The sequence below is a fragment of the Myotis lucifugus genome, unplaced genomic scaffold, assembly GCF_000147115.1.
Source record: "Myotis lucifugus unplaced genomic scaffold, Myoluc2.0 scaffold_46, whole genome shotgun sequence".
In the NCBI taxonomy this organism is placed as follows: Eukaryota; Metazoa; Chordata; class Mammalia; order Chiroptera; family Vespertilionidae; genus Myotis; species Myotis lucifugus.
The window spans coordinates 4,844,756-4,870,502 of NW_005871094.1; the positions used below are offsets into that span (position 1 = coordinate 4,844,756).

The 25,747-nt window shown below is 52.8% G+C and overlaps 1 protein-coding gene across 1 annotated transcript in view; it reads left to right on the forward strand.

Annotated features, from left to right (window-relative positions):
* PLXNA4 (plexin A4) overlaps positions 1 to 25,747 on the forward strand; it is a 346,359-nt gene that overhangs the window by 252,888 nt on the left and 67,724 nt on the right. The window contains exons 5-9 of the mRNA XM_023753514.1: positions 7,161 to 7,284; positions 8,006 to 8,159; positions 9,424 to 9,523; positions 11,848 to 11,962; positions 21,531 to 21,735. Coding sequence (XP_023609282.1) covers positions 7,161 to 7,284; positions 8,006 to 8,159; positions 9,424 to 9,523; positions 11,848 to 11,962; positions 21,531 to 21,735 — 698 coding nt within the window. The remainder of the gene's footprint in view (positions 1 to 7,160; positions 7,285 to 8,005; positions 8,160 to 9,423; positions 9,524 to 11,847; positions 11,963 to 21,530; positions 21,736 to 25,747) is intronic.

Sequence of the window (25,747 nt, forward strand, 5' to 3'; positions counted from 1 at the left end):
AGAATGCCCTCCCTGGATGGTTGGCACAGGTTACTGTTCAGGATTCATCCCTTTTATTCTTTATACTAGAAGCCTGGTGCACAACATTTGTGCACTGCGGGGAGGGGTCCCTCAGCCCGGCCTGCAACCTCTCGCAGTCTGGGATCTCCCAAGAGGTCCTTAGCGCTGCCGAGGAGGTGGGAGAAGCTCCCGCCACCGCCGCTGTGCTCGCCAGGCGTGAGCCCGGCTTCTGGCTGAGCGGAGCTCCCCCTGTGGGAGCCCACTGACCACCACGGGGCAGCTTCTGCATTGAGCATCTGCCCCCTGGTGGTCAGTGCATGTTATAGTGATCAGTCGTTCCACACTTCAGTTGATTTGCATATTGGGGTTTTATTATATAGGGTAGTTTCTGCCAACATGGAGTAAAGGAAATAGAAGGGAAGGGAGAAGAGGGGAAGGGAAGGGGAGGGGAGGGAAAGTGCTGCTACCCAGAGCAGAAGGATGGGTTAAAACTAAGAACCTGTCTGTGGACAAACCCAGTCTGGGTTCAGTTTCCTCAGCTATAAAATGGCAATGAAAGAGCCATGTTACAGCCGTGGTATGAAAATTAAGGGAGAAAATGTTCATGCAGGCCCATCACAGTGCCTGTAGGTAGCCCCGATTTCAATGACTGTGTAAGCAGAGCCTGTGGGTCGGATCCCAGGGCCTCCTCCCTCACTGTCCTCCCCAGAACCAAGGGCTGTGGCTGGCTGGCTGGGACAAACTCACAGCTACGAAGCCTTCTGCCTGGACAATTCCAACTAGCCATGCCACGTAGGTCATCTTCAGTGGCCCTGTGTGTGGCTGCTCATCAGCCACCTGGGAAAGTGCAAGGAGAACAGCTTATCCCACAGCCATGGCTGAATGTCCCCTTAATAAAGTACAAACGGATTCTAAAATGCAAATCCTTCCCAGCTGCTTCTTAATATATCCCAGAGCCTGGTGTCCCAGGGCTACTTAACACTAACCTGCCAAGTCAGTGGTCTCTCCAAGGCTGTTTGCAGAATATCCACACAATCATGATGGGTTGTTAGGATCCAGGCCTGCCCAGCAAACTCTTCCTTGATCCAGAGGAGAGTCCCAGACTAGGTACTAGTATATTAGGATTCTGCTCTCTGTGACTCAATAGATACACAGTATGGGTTAAGGAAACTTGCTTTTTCTCTCTTCACCACTGCCTGCTCCCCCTCCTCCCCACATACATGTAACACATGCTTTCACGGCCAATGATGGTAAGTCAAACGTCCGTCTTCTCAAAGGAGCTGGGAAAGCCCTGCCATCATTGCAGGCTCTGAATGTCCCTCCCAGTCTAAAGACTGTGCTCCCCGGGACAGCCTGAAGGGCTGGGCTACCAATGAGGCTCCAAGTGCAGATATGCACAGTCATGTGCCAGCATTCGCATACCCTGCCCAGTCATGCTACCCTGGACTGCATCAAGTGGGTGGCCCACCTTGCACAGAGCAGAGTGTCCCCTGCACCAAGCATGAGGACCTGGTGACATTAACAGACACGAGAGCTCCAGGCTGTTGGATACAGTGTAGTGTGAAAGTTTATCAGAGTCAGTCAGAGCAACTGTTGGATGCGTCACAAGTAATAGACAGCATCTTCCTTATTACCAACTGGACTATGAAGAGAATGGATCGGCCTGCTGTGATGCGCCTTTGCTTTCTCCTGCTCCTCTGCCCTCTGTCTCTCTCTGTCCCTCCACTCCTGCTCTTCTCTCCTAACCACCCCTCATCCTTAGTAGCAATAAACAGGTCTGAATAGCACTACCTACTGACAAAGAGAGAAGCAGCCCCACTCCACTTACTCTTTTGGAAACTGTAATTTCTCTTCTCAGACAGAAAGAACCTCTCCAGGTCCCTGTTACTACTGCCTGGGGTTGTGTTCAATGGATCATTCATTTGAGGAGCGGCTGAAAGGAAGCCAAGGCACGACTCCGTTCAACCTGGGACCCAGGGCAGAGTCCACCATGGGGGTGGGACAGGCCTACCTGGTTGCTACATAAGCCCAGATAAGTTCTCTTGGGCCTCCACTGGCCTCCTGCACCTGCTGGCTCCTGTGAGGGCCTGTGCCCTCCTCCTGCTGTAGTGACCTCATCCATTAAGCGAGGCCCCAGAGGCAGGTGACCCCAGCATCTGCTGCTCTGGCTTTGGATCTTTAGAGAAGGTAAAGGGTGGTGAGGTCACTTGCCAGCAGCCGATGACAGAGGGAAAACTATAGTCTAATTGTGGTCTTCGTGTTTGGGGGTTTATCCAGGAACAAACTAAATAGTTAGGTTGAAATCGTGGAATCAGTCACTGGATTCTAGAATCATGGCATTGAAGGGACTCACCTGGTCCACACCCTTCATATAAGAAACCTCCTACACACCCATCTGCCTAGAAAGGTTCCCTTCACTATCTGGTCCACTTCCTCTGAGCGCGCAGATGCCCGTCCTGTTTCTGCGGGAGTTCCTGAGGAGAGCAAGGACGGTGATCTTAGGAAACCTGGTCTCTTTCCTCGTCAGGGTTCCCAGATGTGGAGACAATGACCAAAGAGCCCTGGGATCTCCTACTTGAGTAAATGTTCCAAGTCCTCTTAACTTTTCTATGAAGTTCAAACACCTCATGGTCTAAACACCGACTCACCAATGGCCAACTTTCAGCACCAGCCCTGACCAACATGAAATGCTAAGGTTTAGGGGTCACCTGTGGGGAGAAGCAAGGAGCAGGTTCTGGTAACCCAGACTGGTGGACCCATGCCAGAGGATGGGGTGAGGGGGTGGACTAGCACCAACCCCCAGTTTGGAGGATGGCCCAGGCTGGACTCACAGAGAGCCCTGTTTCCAAATTGAAATTCACTTGCTTGGTCGGCAGCACTGGGAGTTAATATCTCTATGACTGTATTTAGGAATCAATTTCTGGAGAACTTAATCACCACTTCTTTCCCTCTCCTCACCCCCTTCCTTCTCCATCCCTTGCCCTTCTAATTTTCCACTTGGCTGGGAATTCCCCGGCAGTGCAAGTTCGGGCTTAGGGGAGGGTGGAGGCAGCTGCTTCATTAGAGAGGATAATCTCATTGGAACCGCTGACTTGAATAATAGCTCCTCCGAGGGACCAGGGCCATTGTCCCCAAGGGCTTGTCGCACCTTTGAACTGGGGCTGGAAAGACTATGCAGAGAAAGTGGAATGAGGAAGGGAGATAAGAGAAGGTTGGCAGGGCCAGACTCCAACTCTGGGGGCCCGGTGTCCTCTTGGGGCCTGCTTTTTGCACGTCATCTGTGGGTCTGTGTGTGGGGTGGGGTGACAATGGTGGTGGCAGGGATGAATATCTGAAAACTCAAAGTCATAGATAGCATGCACTTTTTGCATCCTTATGACATTTTTGTCACGCCTGGAAAATAGGTGACTCTGCATCTTCCCTGACCTTCAGGGTGCTCCCACAGCGGAACTGAAGGGAATATTTAGGGAGTCTTGTTAAAGGTGACATCTAAGCTGGCCCCAAGAACCATGAGTTACCCTCTACACATGTCCTCGCTCTCGCCTGGCTAATGAGAAATCGGTCCTGGAAGAGCAGCAGGCCGTTCCCCTGACAGACCCCATGGACCTCAGAAGAAATCCATCCCCTCCTTCCCATTATCCTGTCACATCCAAGGTCAATTGCCTGTGCTCTTGGACATTTGCAGCCTCCACCATCATGGCACTAAGGGATAGTAGAAATGTCAAAGCATCCCTGGCACTGACCTAAACTTGTCTTTCCGCTGAGAGCTGAGTTCCTGATACCCTGTGGCAGCTGGCAAGAAGGCAGATCTACAGCCCAGCCCACCCTCTCTCCCTTCCCTCCCTCCTGAGCTCTGGGCTCCTTCTCCCTCATTAAGAAGGAAACTGCTATAGCTATCCCCTGTCTTTCTGACTTTGGTTTGCCCCGTGGCCAAGTCTGGAAAAAGATTGGTGGGGATGGATGAGAAAAAGAGAAGAGATAGGATAATAATACTAACAACACTTATTGTGGGCTCATTATGTATGAGCTATGCCCTGTTCTCAATGCTGTACTTGCTTAATCTTTCAAGCCTTACAAGAACCCTCGTAGGTAGGTACTGTTTTGTCCCCATTTTACAGATGATAAAACCAAGGCACTGAGAGGTTAGGATGGGATGTTGCAAAGTGTAAGCTATACATGGCTGCCCTGGAGACCTAAATCTGGGGGAGATGATGAGTATTCATTTGGGGTTCCCAGGAGCATGGCAGGATTCAGCCACGTGAACTTGGGGAGCCGCAAGTCATGCCAGTAGAACTTGTCTTGAGGTCCCCCAGCCAGGTTTCTTTGTACCTCTGAAAGAGAGATCTGGAGCTCTATTTGGTCAGCCCAGGTGTTGTTTGGCCTGAAAGCAGCCTTATTTTTCCTCTCTTCATAATTTAATCAAAGGCATTTTTCAGACCTACTGATTGCTCTTGGAAATAAGAACTTCAAAGTTGGGGAGTCGGTGAATAATTTAAGCCTGTACCAGCACTCCTAGCCTGCCGCTAATGGGAGTAATAACACTGTTAATAGCGATGTCAGTGCAGACACCCTGGAAAAGTCCATAACATTAGCTTAATGGCTGGAGGTAATGAAGTCCTCCCCGAGAAGCTGGCCTGGTAAATTAACTTCCGACACTTTTAGGCAGATGCCCTTGTTGCCATGGGTCCACTAGAGCAGCCCAGGGGTACCATGGAGACAACCACGCTCATGTCTGACCTTTCGCTCTTGGGATGGAAGTCCTGAAAGGTCCTGGAGAACCTACAAGTCACAGTAATATTCCAAGTGCTGCTTCTTAGTGGCAGGCAAACAGTGAGCAGCCTGGAGAAGAAGGCTGAAGGGCAACTTTCAATTGCCCAGAGCACATGAAAGGAGCATCAAGCTGGCAGGGAAAGTGGGTTCAGTGTGCAGCAAGGGCTCTGTCCTTCACTTCTTAGTCTAGCATCTCCGGGGAGGTCAAGCATGGTGGTTAAGAGGGCAGACTCCAGCCCTGGCCAGTTTGGCTCAGTGGACAGAGCGTCAGCCTACAGACCAGAAGGTCCCGGGTTCAATTCCGGTCAAGGGCAAGTACCTTAGTTGCAGGCTCCTCCCCGGCCCGGGTCCTGATCGGGCCTTATGCAGGAGGCAACCAATCGATGTATTTCTCTCATGTAGATGTTTCTCTCTGTCTTTCCCTCTCTCTTCCACTCTCCCTAAAAATCAATGGAAAATTATCCTCATGTGAGGATTAAAAAAACAAACATAAAAAGAGTGCAGACTCCAGTTCATCTGGGTTCACATACAGGACCTCCAATTAGCTGGTGACCTTGGACAAGTGACTTACCATCCTCTCTGCAGTTTCTCTATCTACAAGGTGTGGTTCTAAAATCTTACCTACCTCACAGCATCATTAAGGGACTTAAGCGACATGGACTGAAAGCCCTTTACCATGGTGCCTAATAAGCACCCGGTGACTTCTAATGGGGACTGTGTTTTTATTCCCACAGTACTCATCCCATCTATTCTAAGCCATCCTTTTTGTCCCTGTGTCTTTCCTTCTTTCTTTAGTCCACCCGTTCAGTGACTTCTCCTTTGTTTGCTAAATTCACCTCTCAGATTCTCCACTGTTAGGCCTTTCTTCTCACTGAGGCCAGGGTGTCTTCCTCCCTGTCTGAGGCTGGAGGAGAGCCCCCCACCCCCACCCCCAAGCTTTCCTCTGTGCCTGAGAGTCACCCCGAGAGCAGCTCAGGTGTCCAGGTGCCTGCCTGTCCTCATCTTTTACCCCACACCTCACCTGTCTGCTTTGGGAAGCAGATGTTCTCTCCTCAATGTCTCCTTCCCACTTGGGTTCTATATTCCTGAATGTTTCATTTCCCACTAACCCCTTGTCCGATGCCCTCCTGCCCTGCAATAGCCCCAACATCCACCTCCCTCTGCAGAGTCTATTCTCTTTCACTGTGGAGAGCAGCCACCTGGGGTGCCGACCTGCCATTCTCTCTGAGGACCCTCTTTCCCTCCCCCCACAGCAGGGTCAGTTGTCCAGAGTTTCCAAATCCTGGCCACTCAGCGAAGCCGCACGTCCACAAGGCTGGCCTGGCTTGGGTCAAATGCTGTTCCCAGAAGCCTGATGCGGGCAGGATGGCCTGCCCCAGCAGAGAGCCATGTGACGTGTGCATTTGGGGGAGGGCCATGACTGCTACATGCATCATTCACAAGGTCCCATCAGTTAAGATTGTAAGATCCAGGTCACCGTGGATGGGGTCCACCTGTGACACAGTGCACTTTGAACAGTCAGGACACTAAGCAATAGCAGCAGACCTTCTGTGTCAGTCTCCGCCCCCCGCCCCCCCCCCCCCCCACCCCCCCACACACACACCGGGCCGTGGAGCTGGGATTCCGATCCAAAGCAGCTGGGCTCCAGAGCACACTTTGAACTGGTGCCCTCTGCTCCTTTGATCCTCCCCTCCCCCTCCCTCCCACCAGCATTCACCTCTCTCTGCTGGGCATGAGGACACAGAGGATTCTAAAAGAAGACAGGCGCCGTTTCTCTCTTTGAGCAGCTCCCGCTTGGCAGGCAAGGGCTGCACTCAGCCCAATCATTGTCATGTAACCTACAAAGTTTAAATCTAGATGGTAGGACACTCCAAAGTGCCGTTAGCTTTGCCTGGTGTGGGGCGGGGTGGGGGGTTGCAGGTGCACAACAGTTGAACCGTGTCTGGAAGGGTGGGTAGATGTTGGACGGGGGGGAAGTCGGGGAGAGGTCTGCTCAGACAGACCAACTGATGTGTACAAAGACAGGGAGGTCTGGAAGAGTATATTATATAGTGGACAGACAAGTCTAGTTTGCCTAAAGAGTGGGGAGAGTGACAGGCCAAGGATGAGGGGGGAGGTGGGATATGGGGGACTTGGGACTGTGAGTGGGGAGGAGGTGAGGGGACTTTAGGATGACTCTCAAGTCTTTGCTTTTGGCAACTGGTTATGAGAATTTCCATCTCTATCAAATTTGGGCATGATGGGGAGGACAGGCTGGAGGAAGGAAGCAAAAGGGTCAGTCCTGGGTACGTTGAGTGTGGACGCGCCCGGGGAGCCACTGGTGATGAATGGCCTCCGTATCAGCCCCTGGACCAGGCAGCTTCTCCTGAGCCCCTCGGTCTCTCCTGCAGGTGCACCCGGAAGGAGCGCTGTGAGCGGTCCCGAGAGCCCCACAGGTTTGCCTCTGAGATGAAGCAGTGTGTCCGGCTGACCGTCCATCCCAGCAACATCTCTGTTTCTCAGTACAATGTCCTGGTAAGGACAGTAAGACCGGGACCCAGGGATGTGGGAAGAACCCTTTCCCCACCAGAAAGGGCTGCAGCCCACTGCCCCTCGCGAGGCCTGGGCCCAACCTGGCCAGCAATGCGGTCTGAGAGCAGGACCAAAACATTACAGAAGGTGTCCCTGGGACTGGAAGAGGGGGCAGGCAGAGAAATACTGATCCTGGGGAAGAGGCTGTATGCATAATGGGCAGAAAGACAAGGAGAACTGTGATTACAACCATGATCCAAAGGGTGACCGAGAGAGGGAGGGTTAGGGGGCAGTACCTTTGTCTGTAGGATGGGAAGGATGTGTATGCAGAGGGAGACAGGGGTACGATGGCTCCCGCGTTAGTGCGCTGGGCACTTGGTGGTTGGAATTGTCATTTTTCCAAACTCTGGGATGATGGCAGAGGAGCTTGACCAGAGGTACCTCCGCCTGTCCATCTTTCTTACCCCATAAAAATCCGGAAGCATCCCTGGGGCCAGATCCATTCACATGTAATGAAGCTTCTTTTACCCGCCCTCTTTACCTCCCACCGCCTTCTCTGTGTGCTCTTGTAATAAATTGGGTCTCTTCTCTCTATCAATATTGCCTTACATTTTTCTCTTTTCTTTCTCTCTGGTCTCTCTGGCTCTCTCTCTCTTTCCTCCTTTATGCCACACCCTTCTTTTCCCCATTTCACTCTCCTCTTCCTCTGCTGGGCTGTTCACAGCTGGTCCTGGAGACGTACAATGTCCCGGAGCTGTCAGCTGGTGTCAACTGCACGTTTGAGGACCTGTCAGAGATGGATGGGCTGGTGGTAGGCAATCAGATCCAGTGCTACTCCCCGGCGGCCAAGGAGGTGCCCCGGATAATCACGGAGAATGGTGAGCAGTCCCTGGAGGCAAGGCTAGGTGTCATGGCTCACCCCCGCCCGCCCCCCCACACACACACACACACTTGGCTGAGAACTCAGGACAGACATGGGAGGGGGCAGGGGGCAGGGGCTGAGGGAGCCTTCAGCAAGGGAGGGTCAGAGGAAGGGGTGTGGGTTGGTGGATATGTTACAGGAAGAGAGAGATGAGATGCCATTCATTGCCCTTGGAATTGACTATTGAAACCAGGTGAGCATCGAAGAGTCAAGCTCATGCTCAGTGAGAGCAGCTGCAGAAGGTGGGTGTCAGGGCAGCAATTCGGTCAAGTTCAAGGTTGTACTGGAACGCAAGAGGGCTGTCCTGGAGGGGCAGTGGAGGAAGGGGTGGGGGAGGTCACCTGGCTCCTTGTCCCCTTCCCACACTGCTGGGTCTCTGCACCCCCACCCTGCCCTACCTTCCCAGAGCTGCCTGTTCGTGGCCAGCTGCACTGGGAGGGACGGGGTGGACAGAGGCCCAAGGCTGGTGAGGGACAGACCCTGCTGGGCAGATTGATTCCACCTTGGCCCTCCCATTTGGGCTTGTCACATTTGTTCCGAGCTGATTGATTAATGAGGCTCTCGGGGAAGCACAGGACCAGGCTGGAAGTGGGGGCCTGGGGTCAGGGCTGTGAATTAAACATGGGCTCCAGCTCCTCCCTGGCGCCAGCTGAGGATCGCAGGGCTGCCTGTCTGAGTGGAGCCCTGAGTCCACCTGAGGAGGGGCATTGGGACAGGATTTCTCTTCACAGAGATGCAACTGCGTAGGCGCGCGCGCACACACACACACACACACACACGAAAAGCCTTTACGTGGTTTGTGGTAGCATTAGTGAGAGGCAACACATTTCTCCTGGTGGCTAATCAATGTGTATGTAACTCGTGAGTCTGGCATGGACCTCATGTGTGTGAATGAATGCACATTCAAATACCTGTTAGAGTGTGTCTGTGTATATGTGTGTGTGTGTGCGTGAGTGTGTGTGTATGTGTGTGTACATTACAGAGAGCAAATTCAGAGTGGGTGCCAGAGGTACAGTGTGGGAGGAGGAATAAACCAGAACCATCATCTGCAGCTGCTCTTGGGGTTGTCCTGGGCCTGGGCCTGCTGAGTCAGAACAGTTAGAGCAGGGAGCACCCCTCAGGTCCAGCAGGCTCCCCTTTCCCAGGGTGCATAACTGTCAGTGTGACCCCAACACAGGGTCTTGCCCTCCCCCTGACCTTGTGCTGGCTCTGCCCCACAGGGGACCACCATGTCGTCCAGTTGCAGCTCAAGTCAAAGGAGACAGGCATGACCTTTGCCAGCACCAGCTTTGTCTTCTACAACTGCAGCGTCCACAATTCGTAAGTGCCCCATCCTCACTCAGCTCCCTGTTCCTGGGGTCAAGGTTCATCCAGAGATAGAAGAACCCACTACCATTCCCAAGGAGCTCCTATCTAGGGACCCTGCAAGGAGGGCCTCCTTCACCCCCAGAAGCTGACAGGCCCCTCCTCTGGTACCCAGGGGTTCATGGAAAGAGAGTAGAATGAGCAGAGTGAGACCCTGCTGGGCGGGGAGCTCCTAATCCCTTGCCCATACCTCTTCTCTGGCAAAAATCTGTCTCACCTGACACACTTCCCCCATCTGTTGAGGAGGGGGCACATCTCACCTGAAGCCTGGTGAGAGGAGGGGTCTGATTAGGGAGCGAAGCCCCATGTCTGGGAGGGTGGGTAGTCCAACGAGTCACTTTTTGCTCAGCTCTGCACAGGGCCCTCAGGCTGGGTCAGGACTCAGGCTGGGGGCTCTGGCCTGGGGCCTGGCTCTGCCCTGTTTGGTAAAGCCTCTCTTCCCAGGGGCAGGTGGGGGGCAGAGGCTCGAGCTCGGAGTCAGCCCAGCTGGAAACGTAGCTACTCTGTGCCCCAGTGTCCTCTGGAATGGGGAGGTAGTAGTTCTTCTGGGGATGTCACTCAAATGTTGAATCGCCAACATGGCAAGGGCACTGTCCCTGGAGAGCAGTTGCTGGCGGGACAGTGCTGGTTGCTGCCCTGCCCCTCGGCCTGCCTGGCCCCCAGAACAGCTGCCGTGGCTGGAAGAACTGGGACCAGGAGAGCAGTCAGCACCCTGTCTGGCCCATTCTTTGGGCACTGCTCAAAGTTTTGCTGTTATATTATTACTTCCTTTCTAAGATGATGGAGTTGGAAAAGGTCAAGTCATTTTTTTTTTCACCATAGAAACCTTTCTCCAACCAAAATGAGGTGTGGAAACCCAATAAACATAATAGATACAAGTAGGAGCTGCTGTGGTTGAGCATGGCGGGGGCCTGAAGCCCTCTGTTTAGGAAGTCCACATGTCTGTTTCCTCACACAGTCCCAAAGAAGCTCTGTGGAACCCCCGGGGTTCCATTGAGCACAGTTTGAAAACCTTGCTTGTTAAATGCTGTTCTATTTTCCTCTCCATATAGGACAAGCTACTTCACATAACCAAAGACATTTGGGGGACAAGTGGGATTTTAGGGTTTAGCCATCTGATTATGGCACCTTTGAATCTGAGCTTGGCTCTCTTTGGGGCCCCAAGTAGGAGGCAGCCAGACCTTCCAGCCAATAACAAGTGTTTCAACACCGGGTTCTTTGTCTGCCTCTTGCCTCAGGACTTCCCATGGCTTCAGCGCTTGGTGGCCTAATCCCTCACTCCCCTTTTGCCCCTGTAAGATAGCAGAGCAGTAGATAAATCATGTGTGAATTTCCATGCCGTCCACAATGTGAGTGAAAGCATGTACTATGTGCAAGGCAGTGTGTTGCTCTTTAGACAGTTAATCAAAAATTAGTAAGACCCAAAGACTCGATCCCTGCCCTCCAGCAGTCATGCCTAGTGGACTAGTGGATGGACTGGACAGGGAATAAGCAAAATATAACGCAAGGCCAGGACTGCCCAGCGACATAAACAAAGGGCTTGGTGGGGTAAAGGTCCAGTCTGACCATTGGTCAAAACAGGAGGAGGAGTGGCCACATGGAGGAAGGGAGAATGGTACTCCAGGTGGAAGGATGGCACAGAGAGAGCCTGGCATGGCTGAAGCACCCAGCACAGGTGGGGTCATGGACCTGGACACCAGGGAGGCAAGGCGTTTGGGGTTTACCCTTTGGAAGAGGGAATCATGTTGGGGTTTTGAGCAGGAAGGAACTTCTATAAAGTTGCCTTTGTTTCCTGGGGGTGAAGTGTAGAGGTGGGGTTTCCATTCCACTGAGGACAGCCTCAGAACTTCCTTCCGTCAGGGTGGGTCCATGCGGGTGCTAGTCAGCCGAGAGCCCGGAGCCAATTTGAACTAAAATTCAATTTCTTCCTTCGCTCTCAATTTCGTGGGCTCTCTGGACAAGCCCCTCTCCTCTAAGCCTTATTGTTCCCCAATTCAGCAAAAGTGGGTGCCATCCTATAGAAATGGAAGGTAGTTGTTGAGGCCCTTGGGGACCAGGCTTGTTAACTACATGAGTAAGAGGGAGGAAGCCAGAGACGCTTGGCTGGCTGAAGACTTGAAGAGAAAAGGGATGGGTTTGTGTAAGATTTTTCCTTCCTCGGTGTGTGAGGGTGGGTTCTCTTACTACTAAAAATGTTCTCCTAGACCCTAGAGTTTAGGACCTCTATTTTGGGTTCACCCAGGTTCTCTGATTTGTGCCTCTTCCTCTTCTGTGCCCAGGTGCCTGTCTTGCGTGGAGAGCCCATTCCGCTGCCACTGGTGTAAATACCGACACGTCTGCACCCACGACCCCAAGACTTGCTCCTTCCAGGAAGGCCGAGTGAAGCTGCCTGAGGTAGGGCCCAGAAGCCAGAGTGGAGAGTGCTGCTTGCTGTGAGCAGGGGACACACAGGCAGGCCTTCCCTTAAGAAGAGAAAACAAAGGCAAAACCCGCAGGATCACCTGCTTGTCCCGAACCCCTAGTCTTAAGGGACCACGTTATGAAAGCAGTAACAAGCAAAGCTCTGCGCTGGGACCCGGGGGCTGGAGGTCAGTCCTGGAGGTTCAGTTCCGGACAAAGGTGCATTCAGGTCGCTCCAGCCAGGTGAGTTCTAGAATAAGTCCAGAGAGATGAGTATGTGTGTGTCCTGGAAATTATTGTAAGCACACACAAAATTGTGCACAGGTTCCTCAGAGCACTGCACAGAGCAGAACTGAGATTTAAAAAAAAATTTTTTCAAATAAAATGAAAAGAAGAGAATGAAAGGATGGTCTCCTTACCCAGAGCAGTGGTTCTCAAATTGTGTTCCCCAGACCAGCGGCATCAGCATCACCTGTGAAGCTGTTAGAAATACCAAGTCTCCCAGCCACCCGGGTGAGAATGTCCGGGTGGGGCAGGGGGCTCTGTGCTTCTGCCGCACAGGCCGCTTTGGGAATCACGAGCTGGAGTTGGGCTCCATGGCTAAGATGCTGTGTCTCTTTCCACTCCTAATCCTTATTCTTATCCTTGAAAACTGTTCATCACTGCAATAGAAATACTCTGTGTCTCTGCTGTTACCTTTCTTAGAATGTAAGTGTGTGAGCAAAGACCTCAAAGATAGCGGTATAAAAACACTTTGCAAAAGTCTGCTATTGTTCGATCGGATGGTGCTTGTGTGACTCCCGCCACTGGGCCGGTGGTTCTGAACAGAGAGGTTGCTTTAGGATGCTGTGATTTAGAATACGCATAGATACACAGAAGAAGGGGTTGTGGGAGCCCCCAGACATAAGCCCGTGCCTCCCCTCCACCCTTCCCCCACCCCATACAATGGAGTTTGTCTGTGGCTGGCAATGGTTGCTCTGGATTCCTAATCCAGAAAAGAGACCCAGACAAAGGTTGTCTTTTTATAGAGGAAAGAGGGTACATCTTGGCTTTAAGTAGGGTGTGAATCGAATGTTTGTGTCAATTTTCTGCTCTTCTTTAACTAAGACTAAATGGATCTAAAGCTAATAGGACAGATATGGGTTAACAGCCAATGGGCCCACCCTTGGCATGAAGACCCTGATAAAAAGCTGGGTTGTGTCCTTGATCCTGGGCCTTTATCTCGGGGCGTGGGGCCAGGAGCAAAGGGTTGGTTCACCCACCAGGACCAGGCGCTGAGAGCCTAGGAAGCAACCTCTTATTTTGGTCAGAAACCTGCAAGTTACTGGATGGGAGCAGAGACACGGGTTTCCGCCTCTCTCCACTTCCAGACTGGTGTACCTGGCAGAGGTTTCCCCTGTGGAGAGGCCCAGGAGGAAAATGAAAGCAGAGGCATTTTAGCTATCTGGCAGATTTCAAAGGCCCCTAATCATTTAATTACTCTGAAGGAGATTTTCAAATCTCTGCTTTTTCTTTCTCATTTGCTGCTCTCGTCCCAAGTTTCTTTTAAATATATAAAAGGAACTTGCATCTGCTGCTCAGAAAGAGGAAAGAAGAACTAGGAGAGAATAAAAAAGAGCCACCATGTTTCCCAGGGCAATGCAAGGATCCCTACAAAAGAACGAGTCTTCAAGGATTCAGGTTGCCAGGCAGGCACACCGTCCCATATGTACTTGAGACTGGCAAAGGCTGCTGGGAGGACTTGGTGCCAGGACCCCCAGGAGAGGGAGAGGCCTGAGGTACATGGCCATGGAGGGGTGTGGAGATGGACTGACCTACCAGGTAGACCTTCAGCTCTTCCCATTTCACACGAGCCGTTTATGGTGAGCCTGGCAGGCCCCTGCAGCGAGAGGCTCCAGCGCACTTGGAATGGCCATGCCTCCCTTACACATTATTGAATGACATTGACTTTGGCTCCTCTTTTTATTGGATATTTATTCTCAGAGAAGGAAATTTTAAGGCTGTGCTTCTGGTCCAGGCTTGCAGGCTACCTTCTATCCAGCTCAATACTAGGACCATTTTGAACATAACAGAGGAGAAGCCCGCGTTGACCACCTCATGATGGTCATTGGAGCAGCATCTTCCTAGAGAATGCACCAAAGGGGAAAAAGTTAATAAATATCTGTAGACTGTTGACTGGTCTAGCCATTTTGGGTCAGTGGAAGAAGGTTATTTTCTTCAAGCTTAAAAGAAAGCTTGGAAATATGGTGATTTTTTTTTTATGTTGCAGTTTAGTTTTCCATATTTTTGTTTCTGGGAAGAAATCATAGCCAGAATAAGGGTTAACAAAGAAAATCACACATTTGAAAGGTGATTCTGTGGAAGCGCCTGATACAAGTGTCCCTTCTCCGCAGCCGGGGGGAGAGCTTGCTCACAGCATGGCACTCTGAGTCCTTGCTGGGCAACACCATTCATCCTTCATTACCCAACTCCCGAGCATTTCCCACATGCAAGGCATTGTGGGAGGCTTAGAGGTATATAAGAGATCTGCAAATCTGTATTTAGACAAAGAGCCACTGGTCACAGGATCTATAATAGTAGATGGAAATTAGCTAGAAAGCATCTAAGAGAAATCCATGCCCACAAAGTGGTCTTATTGGGTGAGCATTCCAGTGCAGGCTTAGGTCTCCCAGTGCTACCAACAGGGACTCAGTCAGCTCAGGCCTGCAGCCCCCGGGCCCTCCAGGTGCAGACTACCCTCCTGGATGAAAGCGAGACCCAAGTCCAGTGGTTCCTGTGGAAGTGCCTGGGTGTTCATTTCCTTTTAAGTTTGGAGTGTGGGGATCCAGACAGGGTCCTTTTGTTGGCCATCGGGGATGCTGCCAGGTGCCTTTTCATCTACCCAGCCCCATCCTGAACTCCCAGAAGGCTTTCGTCTGTGCATCTTCCAGTTCCAAAACAGGCTTTGTTGACTGTCACCGGGGATGTTGAATTACCTTTATTATTTTCTGAACAAAGAGTGCATTCAGGTGAAGTTATGGGTCTGGAACAGACAATTGGTCAATCATTGTTGTTATTATATTAATGGCATGTATTCTAGCATAATTACAATGATTAGAAGTAGAATGACCAGTAACATATGTCCTTTGTAGTAACTGTATTCCAGTGAAAAGGAATGATTGTGTTTCAACTAATGATGGCATTGTGATAACCACCCTGGGTCTTTAGATCAGCTGCCAGATCCTGGGCACCAGAGAGGAGGGAGAGGAAGGCGAGGGAGAACTGAGGTGGATGAGAGGGTCTTCCTGCTCTCAGTCCTGTTCCCCAGTATCTGCTGAAACTCCTTGCTGCCCATGGAATGGCCTTTCACCGGGCAGCCATGACCAGACCCTGCCCTCCCCTCTACCTAATGGGAGGAGTCACTGGTCCCCAGATGGCTTTGACATTCCCAGGCCCCTCCACCTGCTGACCTGAACACCCCATCAGGCCCACACACGTAATAGCAGTGATCTGTAGGAAGCAAAGGTGAGCATCCACAGAAAAGCAAATTCATTGATTAAAATGTGTCCTCAATGGACTCGCTTACTGTTATTTCTCACCTAAACTGAAAAGCAGAGTGAGCTGCAGCTGGATGGTCTTTGCCAGAAAGGCAGAGCACATCTGGCCCACGGGGCCCAGGCTCAGAGGAGCTTCCTGTAGCCCCTCTCTTCTTGAAGTTCAAGCAGAGTTTACTCCAGAGAACAGCTGTACGATCAGAAGAGGCTAAATGAATTCTATTTGATTTCCAAAGCTGTGTTTGAAAGGCTCTCCCAACCTCCCTGACCACCCCACTGCCCCTGAGAGGATATCCGTGTCCAAAACAGATATTGTGAAATCTGCCGAACCCAGGGGCCAGTCCCCTCCAGGACTGAAGAGCTGGCAAGGCGACGATGCCAACCCCTGGGCTACTGCTCGCTCCTGGTGCTGAGATGAGCCCCAATTGCTCAGGGCGGCCAAAGGCACTCACCTCCCCGCAGGACTCAGAGGAGCCATTCCTGGGACCCAACCCAAAGGCACAAAACCACTTTGCCATGCCCTTCACCCTCTTTTGAGAAAAACACAGCCAAACCCAGCTAAAGAACTTGCTTCCAATCCTCGCACAGCCCCCACTCCAGGTATTCCATTACTGGGTTGCCATTTCTCCAGACAATTGCACTTTCCATCAATCTCGTCTGCCCCTCCCCCATTAAGGTTATGGGTATTTCCTTTCTGTATTATTACTTTGCTTTCTCCATGAGCCGGCCCATCGTAGATCATGCTAATGGCATTATGAACTTGGGGAACAGCAAGAAAATATATGGTGCGTTACATTTTGGTATTGGGCATCATGGGTCTGAGAAGGTGAGTGTAAATTTTGGGGGTTGGTTGGGGCTAGAACTGGCTTGTCTTTGGAATTGATGGGGGTTGAGGTGACATGGAAGGGAAAGGTGACCTACAAATCTCTTATTCCTTAGCTGCCCCTAGACACTGCCCCAGCCCAGCTCACCCTACCCCCAACAGCACCACAGTCCCCCAATCCTGCTGTAACAAAAACTAGGGGAATTAGAGCCCCTATCTTATAACCACACTGAAGGCTGTAAATCCATAGCCTGCCACTCCCTCCACAGGCAGCACCAGCCCTGAAGGCAGCCTTTTCCCTCCCAGCTCAGCAGCAGTCTTTATGTCCTTGTTCAATTATTTAAATATGCAATGAGACCTCGTGTAAAGCAGCCATTGACATGCTGGACATGGTAGACTGGGAAGCATCCTTTTTGCTTCCGTACTTTGGCTTGGTGTTCCTTCTCAGTTAGCAGTGGAGACCGCAATATGCACGGGGCTGGACAGGTGACCTGGAGCCCACCAGAGCCGCCTCCTGCAAGCCAAGACATTGAAGGTTTCCTTGTGCCTCGAGCCACTGCCACTCCCCACCCCCAGTCCATTCTCACAACTGCAGAATGTAGCCACAGGCAAAACAGCCTCTGAGGGAATCTGGTTCTCACGTATGCATTTGTCTCCAAATCATCTTGCTAAATGCAGGTATTTCCCACCCTCTGAGAGGGAGCTGGCCTTTTCAAAGGATAGTTCAGAGAAACATCTTTCTTGAAAAGAGAAGGGACGTACATTTGAGGAATTCCAGGTGGGGACTGGATTATCACCTGGGACGAAAGTCAGATGAGCAGGTGTAAGTGCTTTTGTTCACTGTCATTGTGGGAACGGAGTAGGTAACTGATGTCCTGAGTTTCATTATCATGAACACGGGGGAGAGGGATCATATGTGTTGTGCTATGAAACAAGAGAGCACATGGGAACATATGTGTCAGGGGATGGAGGTGGCAGAATGCACACTGGACTGAATCCTTATACCCCTTGTAGCATGTTAACCATGTTCACTGGAATCATAACAACATCATACTCTGTCTAACAGAGCCACACCTGCCTGTATCATGGTACCAGTTCAATATACCAGTTACTATAATATTAAAATACTTCCCTCCTGGTAGGTAAATAGCCACTTCCAGGAGGCCCTCTGGCCCACAAGTCCCCAGCCCCTCCAGCATGCATTCAGTTGGTCAGTATTTTGAAAACCACACTTTGAGCTAGTGCAGCAGGCACCATTATCCCCATTTTAGAGATGGGAAAACTGATTGTCCCAGATCATCTATTGGGTTATTAATAGAACTGGGACCATAAAAATCATGCAATCCAAACCTGCCCCACGGGGTTTAAGGGACTTGCCCGAGTCCACATGGTTGCCTGGTGGAGGTATGCCTCAGAGCATGTAAAACATGCAGCTTCAGGGTGTCACCTCCTGTTAAGAGAGCAGTGGACAGAACTGGGACCTCCCTACCTGTCCCCCTTGTGTTTGGGGCCCTTGGAGCTGTTGAAATGGTCACACTCCACTGCAGATCTGAAGCCAAGAAGGGCGAAATAAGCTGGATAGCAGGAGCATGGGGTGTGTGTGGGAAACACACAGGCTGGAGCAGGGGAGATGGATCCTTTGGAAATGAGGTGGGAAAAGAGAGTTGGTGAGGGCCAAGGTGCAGCCTGAACTGAGGGGCAAAGATGAGGCAGGACTGCTCGCTCGCTCTGTGCCAGCCACTTATATGTGGCAGTTCACGGATCCCCCAATGCCCCTTGGAAGAGGAGTGGTTAATCCCCTTGCTCGTTAAGGCAAGCGATGATTGACTCTGACGATAGCAGGAGGGAGACAGATTTGTCCTCGAAGGTACATGATTCCCCAACTCTGCTCTTTCTAGTTAAGGAAGCTCCAAGGTGAGGACTAGGGGTGGCCGACCTGAGCTCCCGGACAGTGGGCTTCAGACAGGAGACGTGGGGAAACATGGAGGTTTCTCTGAAATTCCCAGGAGAAATAAGCGATTTGTAGGTCACCTTTCCCTTCCATGTCCCTCAACCCCCATCAATTCCAAAGACAAGCCAGCTCTAGCCCCAACCAAACCCCATTAGACCGAGGGGTGGTCTGTCCTGGGATCTCAGCATGAGGCAGGGCAGGATCGGGGAGCTGGAGTGGGAGGAAGGGACAGCTGTCCCTTCATGCCTGTTGCCTAAGAGAAACTTGCCATGTTACATTTCAATTAGGAGGGATTCCAGGGTCAATCAGCAGTGCCACCAGAGGAAAATGGGCCCTGCCCAGCCCTGGGCCTCTCCAATTATTATTAATGAACTTACTCTCAGAGCTGCCAACCTTTTTATATGCAAACTAAGGCTTTATGGGGCCACTGACAATCAGGACTCATTAGAGAACTCATAACAAGCCTCAGTGAGAGTCACAGGGGGAGAGAGCTGGTGCTTCCTCCTGTCTCCTGGACTAGAATCAGTGCGCCCCCAGGCAAGGTTCCAGGCCACCTCCGAGCTCCCCAGTCCTGCTGGTCCCAGGGAGATCCTTGCTGGCCCACCACCCCATCCTGAGGTGCTCCCGCCCACTGGTAGGAACTGACCTCTTTGATTAAGGGGAGGAAAGATGGGTGGATTGGCATCTGAGTTTGTTAGCTGCCAGCACATCTGCTGACACTGAGCCATTATTTTTCCTCTCCCTGCCTCGGTTTCTCCTTTGCAAAGTAGAGGGATCCATTAGGTTGGTTCTGAAGACTGTCAGGGTCTAGACACCCTCAGTGCACCGTTCACGAGCAGCAACATTTAGCTGTGGGACATGGAGGTGCGAGTCCAGCACTCCTGCTCTGACTCCAGGTGCAGCCAAAGACTCCCCCATGCAGATGTGGATGGAGCAGGAGAAAGGTCAGGCTCACACATGCTCTAGGGGAGGAGGGCTGCCCAGGAGTAGAGTGAAGAGGGGAGTCAGGACTGGCCTGGACCCTCAGCTCAAGAGGTTGTCCCTCCTGATTCTCCAACAAGCCCCGTTTCAGTCCTGAGCATCATCCTTTTCACAAACTTGCTCTTGTCTTCCGGGCCCTGCACTCTCATCCGGCTGGGGGGCGGGTGGGGATGGCAGTTGAGACAGGGGCACAGGATGGAGCTACTAAGACTCTCTCCGCATGTGGGCCTCAAAGTCTCTGGGACCCGTTCACTCCAGAGCCTCAGGGCCTGGTGCTGGTTCAGCCCCCCCTCCCCCCACTGCCTGCCTCCCTGCTGCTTCTCTTTAATTGTGGTAAAATGTACATGTCAAATTTACCATCTCAGCCAATTTTAAGGGTGCAGTTTAGTGCCATTAGGTGCATTCACATTGTTATTCACCATCCATCTCCAGAACTTTTTCATCTTCCCCAACTGAACTCTGTACCTATTAAACAAGAACTCTCCATTTCCCCATCCCCCAGAAGCCACCATTCTACTTCCTGTGTCTGTGAATTTAAGAACTCTAGGGAGCTCACATGGGTGGAATTGTGCAGTATTTGTCCTACTGTGACTGACTTGTTTCACTTAGCATAATGTTTTCAAGATTCAGCCATGTTGTAGCGTGTGTTAAAATTCCCTTCCTTTTTAAGGTGAAATAATATTCCATCGTATTAGACATCACATTTTGTTCACCCACTCATCCATTGATGGGCAGGTGGGCCGCTCCCCCCTTTTGGCTATTGTGAATAATGCTGCTCTGAGCATGGGGTTGCCAGTTAGAGTCCCCGCTCTCAGCTCTTTTGGGTGCACACCCAGGAGTGATTGCTGGATCTGCCCCTCTCCTAGCTGCTCTTCAGGATAAAGGTGAGGGCAGCCTGGAGGCGGGGAGGGGAATCAGTTTAACGGCCCTGGGCCTCAGTCCCCTGAAACCAGGCTGCAGGGTGATCAGGAAGGACGGCTGAGACCACTCCAATCATGGCATCAGGACTGGCTAGAGCTGAATGTGTCCTTGGGTTCCCTCCAGTCGACAGATAGGGAAATTGAGTCTCAGAGTGGGGATGGGCTCTGCTTAGGGTTCCATAGCTCATCAGACACTCAGCAGGCCCTGAGGTCTTCTCACCCCGACTTTCAATGACAGAGGGGCTCGCATGTGCTTTCAGACCCAGGAAGGACAGCTGCCAAGTTGCCTGATGGCCTCCCGCCTGCCCTCCCCCACAGCCTCCTCTGCCTCTCTGTCCTGGGGATGGTGCCGGGGTGGGGGCCAGCAGCCTCTGCTGAGATGTGTGTGTCACGCTTTTGATGGCCAACTCGCCCCCAAAGTGCCACAGCAATAGGAATCAGGGAATGGTGGGCTTGCCTGACACGGAGCCCAGGCCTTGCTGGTGTTTACAGAAACCCTCACTCTTGCCCATACCTTGCAGCCAGGAATACTAACTTCTTCCCCCCAGCTCTGAGAACCCAGAAACAGGCCAGCCTCCACCTCTCAGCTGGGCAGAGCATCACATTTGCTTTATGGACCTCATTCTCTCCCAGCCCGCCCTGGGCAGAGCTGACTGCCCCAGGGACACGGGGCCAGCGATCCACTGCCTCCATCCCCAAAGGTCCTCGGGGCCAGCTCGGCTCCAGGATGAGCATGCCCATTGCTAGCATCTGGTCAGCGTGTATCTGCTCTGAGCTCAGGGCACCCCAGAGTTATGTCCGAAGGTTCTGGATTTAAAGGGTCTTGGGGCCCATTCCAGAACATCCCAAATGCCAGGCTCAGCCCATGAATGGAAGGCTCTGCCGGATCCTCCTGCTCTGGCCCAAGCTCCCATTCCAGAGCCGCAGCCAGGGCGTTGCCTCACTCAGATCTGCCCATGTGGTCCCTCTTGGCAGCCTGAGACTGAACAAGGGTTCGGCAGCCCAACGTGCGAAGGGACACCCGGCCAGCCGCATTGTGTCTGCTGGATAGGAGGGGTGCTGGAGGAGGCCACCGGGGTTGTCAGAGTCTGGAGGGCATTTAAACGGAACCTGGAGGGCAGGGACAGCCTCGGGGAGAAGTGGCCTCGAGATGGTGGCTCCGGACCGGGATCTCTCAGTCCCCTTTTCTCCTGCAGAGGCCGGGGGTGGGCACTGTGCCCAGGACCGTTCTGGGTGTGTTTATGGGCGGGAGGAACGGGGCGAACATGCGGGTTAGGTCTGGAGAGGCTCCAGATAGGCGCCTTTGGCACCTTTGGCTTCCTGTTCCCGCCTGAGCCGTGCTCTCTGTCCCCAGGACTGCCCCCAGCTGCTGCGAGTGGACAAGATCCTGGTGCCTGTGGAGGTGATCAAGCCCATCACGCTGAAGGCCAAGAACCTGCCGCAGCCGCAGTCCGGGCAGCGCGGGTACGAGTGCGTCCTCAACATCCAGGGCAGCGAGCAGAGGGTGCCCGCCCTGCGCTTCAACAGCTCCAGCGTGCAGTGCCAGAACACCTCTGTGAGTGCCAGCCCTGCCCGTGGCTCCACCCTCCTCCCCCATCCTTGTCTCGTCCAGAGCCAGATCCGCTCAGCTCTGCGGGGCTTCCCCAGACACCCCCAAACTGCTCAGCTTCTCCCCACCCTGCCCACCACCCAGTGAGGGCTGGGCTCCAGGTCACCAGTGCCTGCCAAAGCTGTGGTCCTGTGTGGCCAGGAGAGTGCTCTGCCCAAGACGGGGCTGAGGGGAGGGGATTTGGACCAGCCATGGGGCTGCCGAGCACTGTTCATGGGCAGCGACTGGCATGTCCACTCTCCGTGGAGGAGCTCTGGGGACCCTGGGCCCCGCCTTCCTGTCAGGGCTGAGCCGAGTGCCTCGTGTGAGCCACAAAGGCCCCACTGCCTTCACACCGGCACTGAGGCTGTGTCCCAGCACAGGAGGCTTCTGAGACAGACACGCACCCACAGGGGCTGCTGGAGGGTGTGTTGCTCCCGTCCCCCGAGGAAATCCACCCTAGGTCCACGCCCGGCCGCCTCCTGATTCCTCGGCACCACACACTGAACCCTCTCCAAGCATCACTCCTGCCATCACCTCCTCCCCGGCGGGGCCTTCTCAGTCAGGGCTCTGCTTGCTCTCACTCGCTTTCTGGGCAACTTCTATGCACCCAGAAGCTCAGAGACAAGGATTACACTTGGAGACTTGTGACATTTTCACTGTACAAAAGAGCAACTGGAGGCCCAGAAGCAGGGGCAGGTCTAGGTTTGTGGGGCTGACAGTTATACAATTGGGGGACCCTCTTTAAGAATTAAACCTAGTAATTGCAAGAGTAAATGCACAGGCAGCCCTTAGAAGGGGCTGCAGCTCTGTTTGTCTTGGAGTACCCCCCTCCCCCGGCCCCAGCCTAGAGGGTAAGTGACATGGATATCATACAGCTACAGCTGGTGAGTGGCCGGCCAGGCTTGGATTTGGGATCTCCTCTTGTGTCACACGGCCTGCATTCATCCTCCTCATCACTTCCGTGGGGAGTGTGACTGGAAATGTGATGCGAAGCAAAGCATTTTGGGGGAGCACTCCACTCTCCCTACAGGAAGCCATTTAGGGTCAGTGGCCCTCAGAGAGGCCCGCATGCTTGCCCAAGGTGGCTCAGCATGACAGGACTGAACTGACCACTGATTTCCCAACCTCGGAAACCCCAGACCACAGCTCCCCTGGCGGCCGGCCTGGCTTTCAGATTTCTGCAGTGCCCCAGATAAAACCTGCAAGCAAAGGGGACATTAGACACCTCCTGTTTCCTCCTAAATCCTGAGGCCAAGCAGACTAGCCCCAAGGGTTTGGCTCAAGTGGTTCTCCCCCAAATAAGCAAGTCCCTGGGGGAAGAGAGCCTGAGCCCCACATCTGACTCAGCAGAAGGCAGCTGGGGGTTTCGGACCACGAAGAAAACCGCCTCGTGCCCCGGGGAAGCTGCCCCAGAGATCCAGGCCTCAGAGGTGTCAGGCGGGAGGGCAGAGTCTGCGGCCTCTGATGAGTCTTCAGTTCCCCAGATGTCACAAGGCTGGGCCCCTGTGCTTCTGCTAACTCGGTTAAATAGGCCAGCGTAACCCAGATGACAGCCTGAGTTGGTCCCATAAGCCCCTGGGTCAAAACCCCGTCCATCCTGGGGGACTAGCGCGTTTCCCAGCGGCTCTGCCAGAATTGGAAGCCGATTATGCTCAGATTAACCTCAGCATTTCCCCAGCCAAGGCCTGACTCCATGAATGAGCCCTCTGGGGGTCCCAGGGAACTCCCTGAATGTGGGGGTGAAACCAGAGCCTCCTGGGAACAAGGGCCCTAAGGGAAGCCCAGCAGCCCTGACAGATAGGGGCTGGGTCTCCTTAGGGAAGTGGCCCAGGCCCCGTGGGCAGTACCAATGCAATAAGGAATGGCAGTGCTGGGCTCCTAGCACACCCCCTGATCAAAGTTTGAGTGAAAATTAGCAACCGAACACTTTATACCTCAGCCTTGGTGTTACCCCGTGAGCAGAGGCTGGTCTGCATCAGAGAGGGTTGTGAGAAAGTCACGTTTCATTGCCTAAGTGAGCACTCTGGATGGGGGAGGATGGGAGAGGCTGGAACAGAGAACCCCCTGTTCTGTGATGACAGAGAGGTGGGTGACAGAGAGGTCTCAGAGAGCAGAAAAGGAAAAGAGACACAGGAAAGCTTGGCATGGGCATGATGCTGGGCTGGGTGGGCAGGCAGGTCGCTTCCAGCCTACTATTTGGGGACAGGCCCTGGGCCAATCACTGCAGCCCTCAGGGGGCCCCAGGGAGGACAGGGCCGCTCACAGACAGAGTTGGAGGGAGGACACGGGGCATTCTGTAGTAAGTGGGCCACAGCGGCAGCGGGCTGGCTGCAGTGCTGGCCGAGGTCCTGGGGCCCAGCCCAGCTTCCACAAACCCACAGTGGCTTCCCATGTTCTCTTGGTGCCCCAACTTACCACATGCTAAACAGGGGTGGTGAGGCCGATGGGTAGGTGTTGTGCCCTTGCTGCCTCCTGGAACACAGCTGGTAGTTGGTCTTCTGGGCCCTCTGGGGTCCTGGACACAGATGCATGGCCTTCTTACGTTGTTCAGATTTTTTGTTGGCTTTTCAGCAAAATACCTCAGAACTCAGAACCAGAGAATGGTTGGAGGAAAGCATGTCCAAATTGCACAGAGGTTTTCTTTTTGCTTCAGGAGGTAGAGAAATGGAAGTTCACACTTTCCCAAGGTCACGATCAAGGTCATCCACTGGCAGAGCCAGACTTGATTGCGACACTTAACCTCTTGGCCCTTGGGACCCTGAAATATTCTTCTCTCGGCTCTGAGCTTTGTGCAGATGAACTGCCCACTGATTGCAGAGAGCTATATAAATGCTAAGTGCACAGAGGTGGGGAGCCAGAGAGGATGGGAGCCAGTGGTCTGGGCTTCCCCAGCTGTCTGCCCGCCTCCCTCTCCCTATGGGTGCAGGTCCTGGGAGAGAGAGTGTGTCCAGGAAGGAGAGTGGCTTCCCTAGAGACCCAGGGAGTGGTAGAGGGTTCGTGATTTCTATAATATTTCATAATCAAGATCCCAGGAACTGGGGAGAGAAAGAGAAAGTAACACCCAGCATATTTGATCCTTACAGTCTTTTTTATTTTCAGTTTTCTTTGGGAAAAAAATGTGGGTGTACACACACGTACATCTGAACATACAAGCATTCTCGTATGCATACACCTCCATATGTACCAAGTGTCTGGTGCATAAACACTCAATAAACAGCTGCTATTATTACTCCACATAAACATAAACACAGGGAACACAAATGTATTTTGCACAGCATCCCTAACATTGTGTAAATACTATACTCAGTAAAACTTGAGTGCTCATTCCACTCGACAGCCCTGTGCTCCGGGCCCTGGAGGGCTGTCTCAAACCCGTGCAGTGTTGCTGTGAGGTAGGCACTGTTTGCAGTCCCACTGTGCCCCAAATGGGGACACTGGGACGTAGGTCATTTGCCATTTGGCCACAGCTGGTCACTGCAGAGCCACATCATGGCAACGCGCGTGTGTGTGTGTGTTGTATGAACAGGCAGATAGTACAGTTCTGTGCGCTGACCTCTTCTCCCACATGGACACATTTGTAAACACAGACACACATGTGGCTGATGCAGAATTTCCTGCCTTGTTCTGTGAGGGACTTCAGGTCCTTCTTGAGAGGGGCCTGAAGGTTCTGTCCATCTTTGTTCAACATGCCCCTGGCCATGAGCTGTTACTCCCTCTTTGGGTCCTGGGCAGAGCCTGGCTGAGCCAGAGCCCTTTAGCCCACAGCCTGGGCCACCCTCCCCACACTCCCCCATAGGGCCACGGAGGAGGGACATGGGAAAGATGGGACATGGAGCTTGACTAGGGGGGGAAATGGGAAGGGAGGTCCGGAAGGGAGTTTCTCCCTCTGTCCCCCTCCACATCTCTCCACCAGCAGGAACACTAGAGTTACTTATCCAAAGTGCTCCCCATCTCCTTAGCCTCCCTCAGCAGGTCTGGGT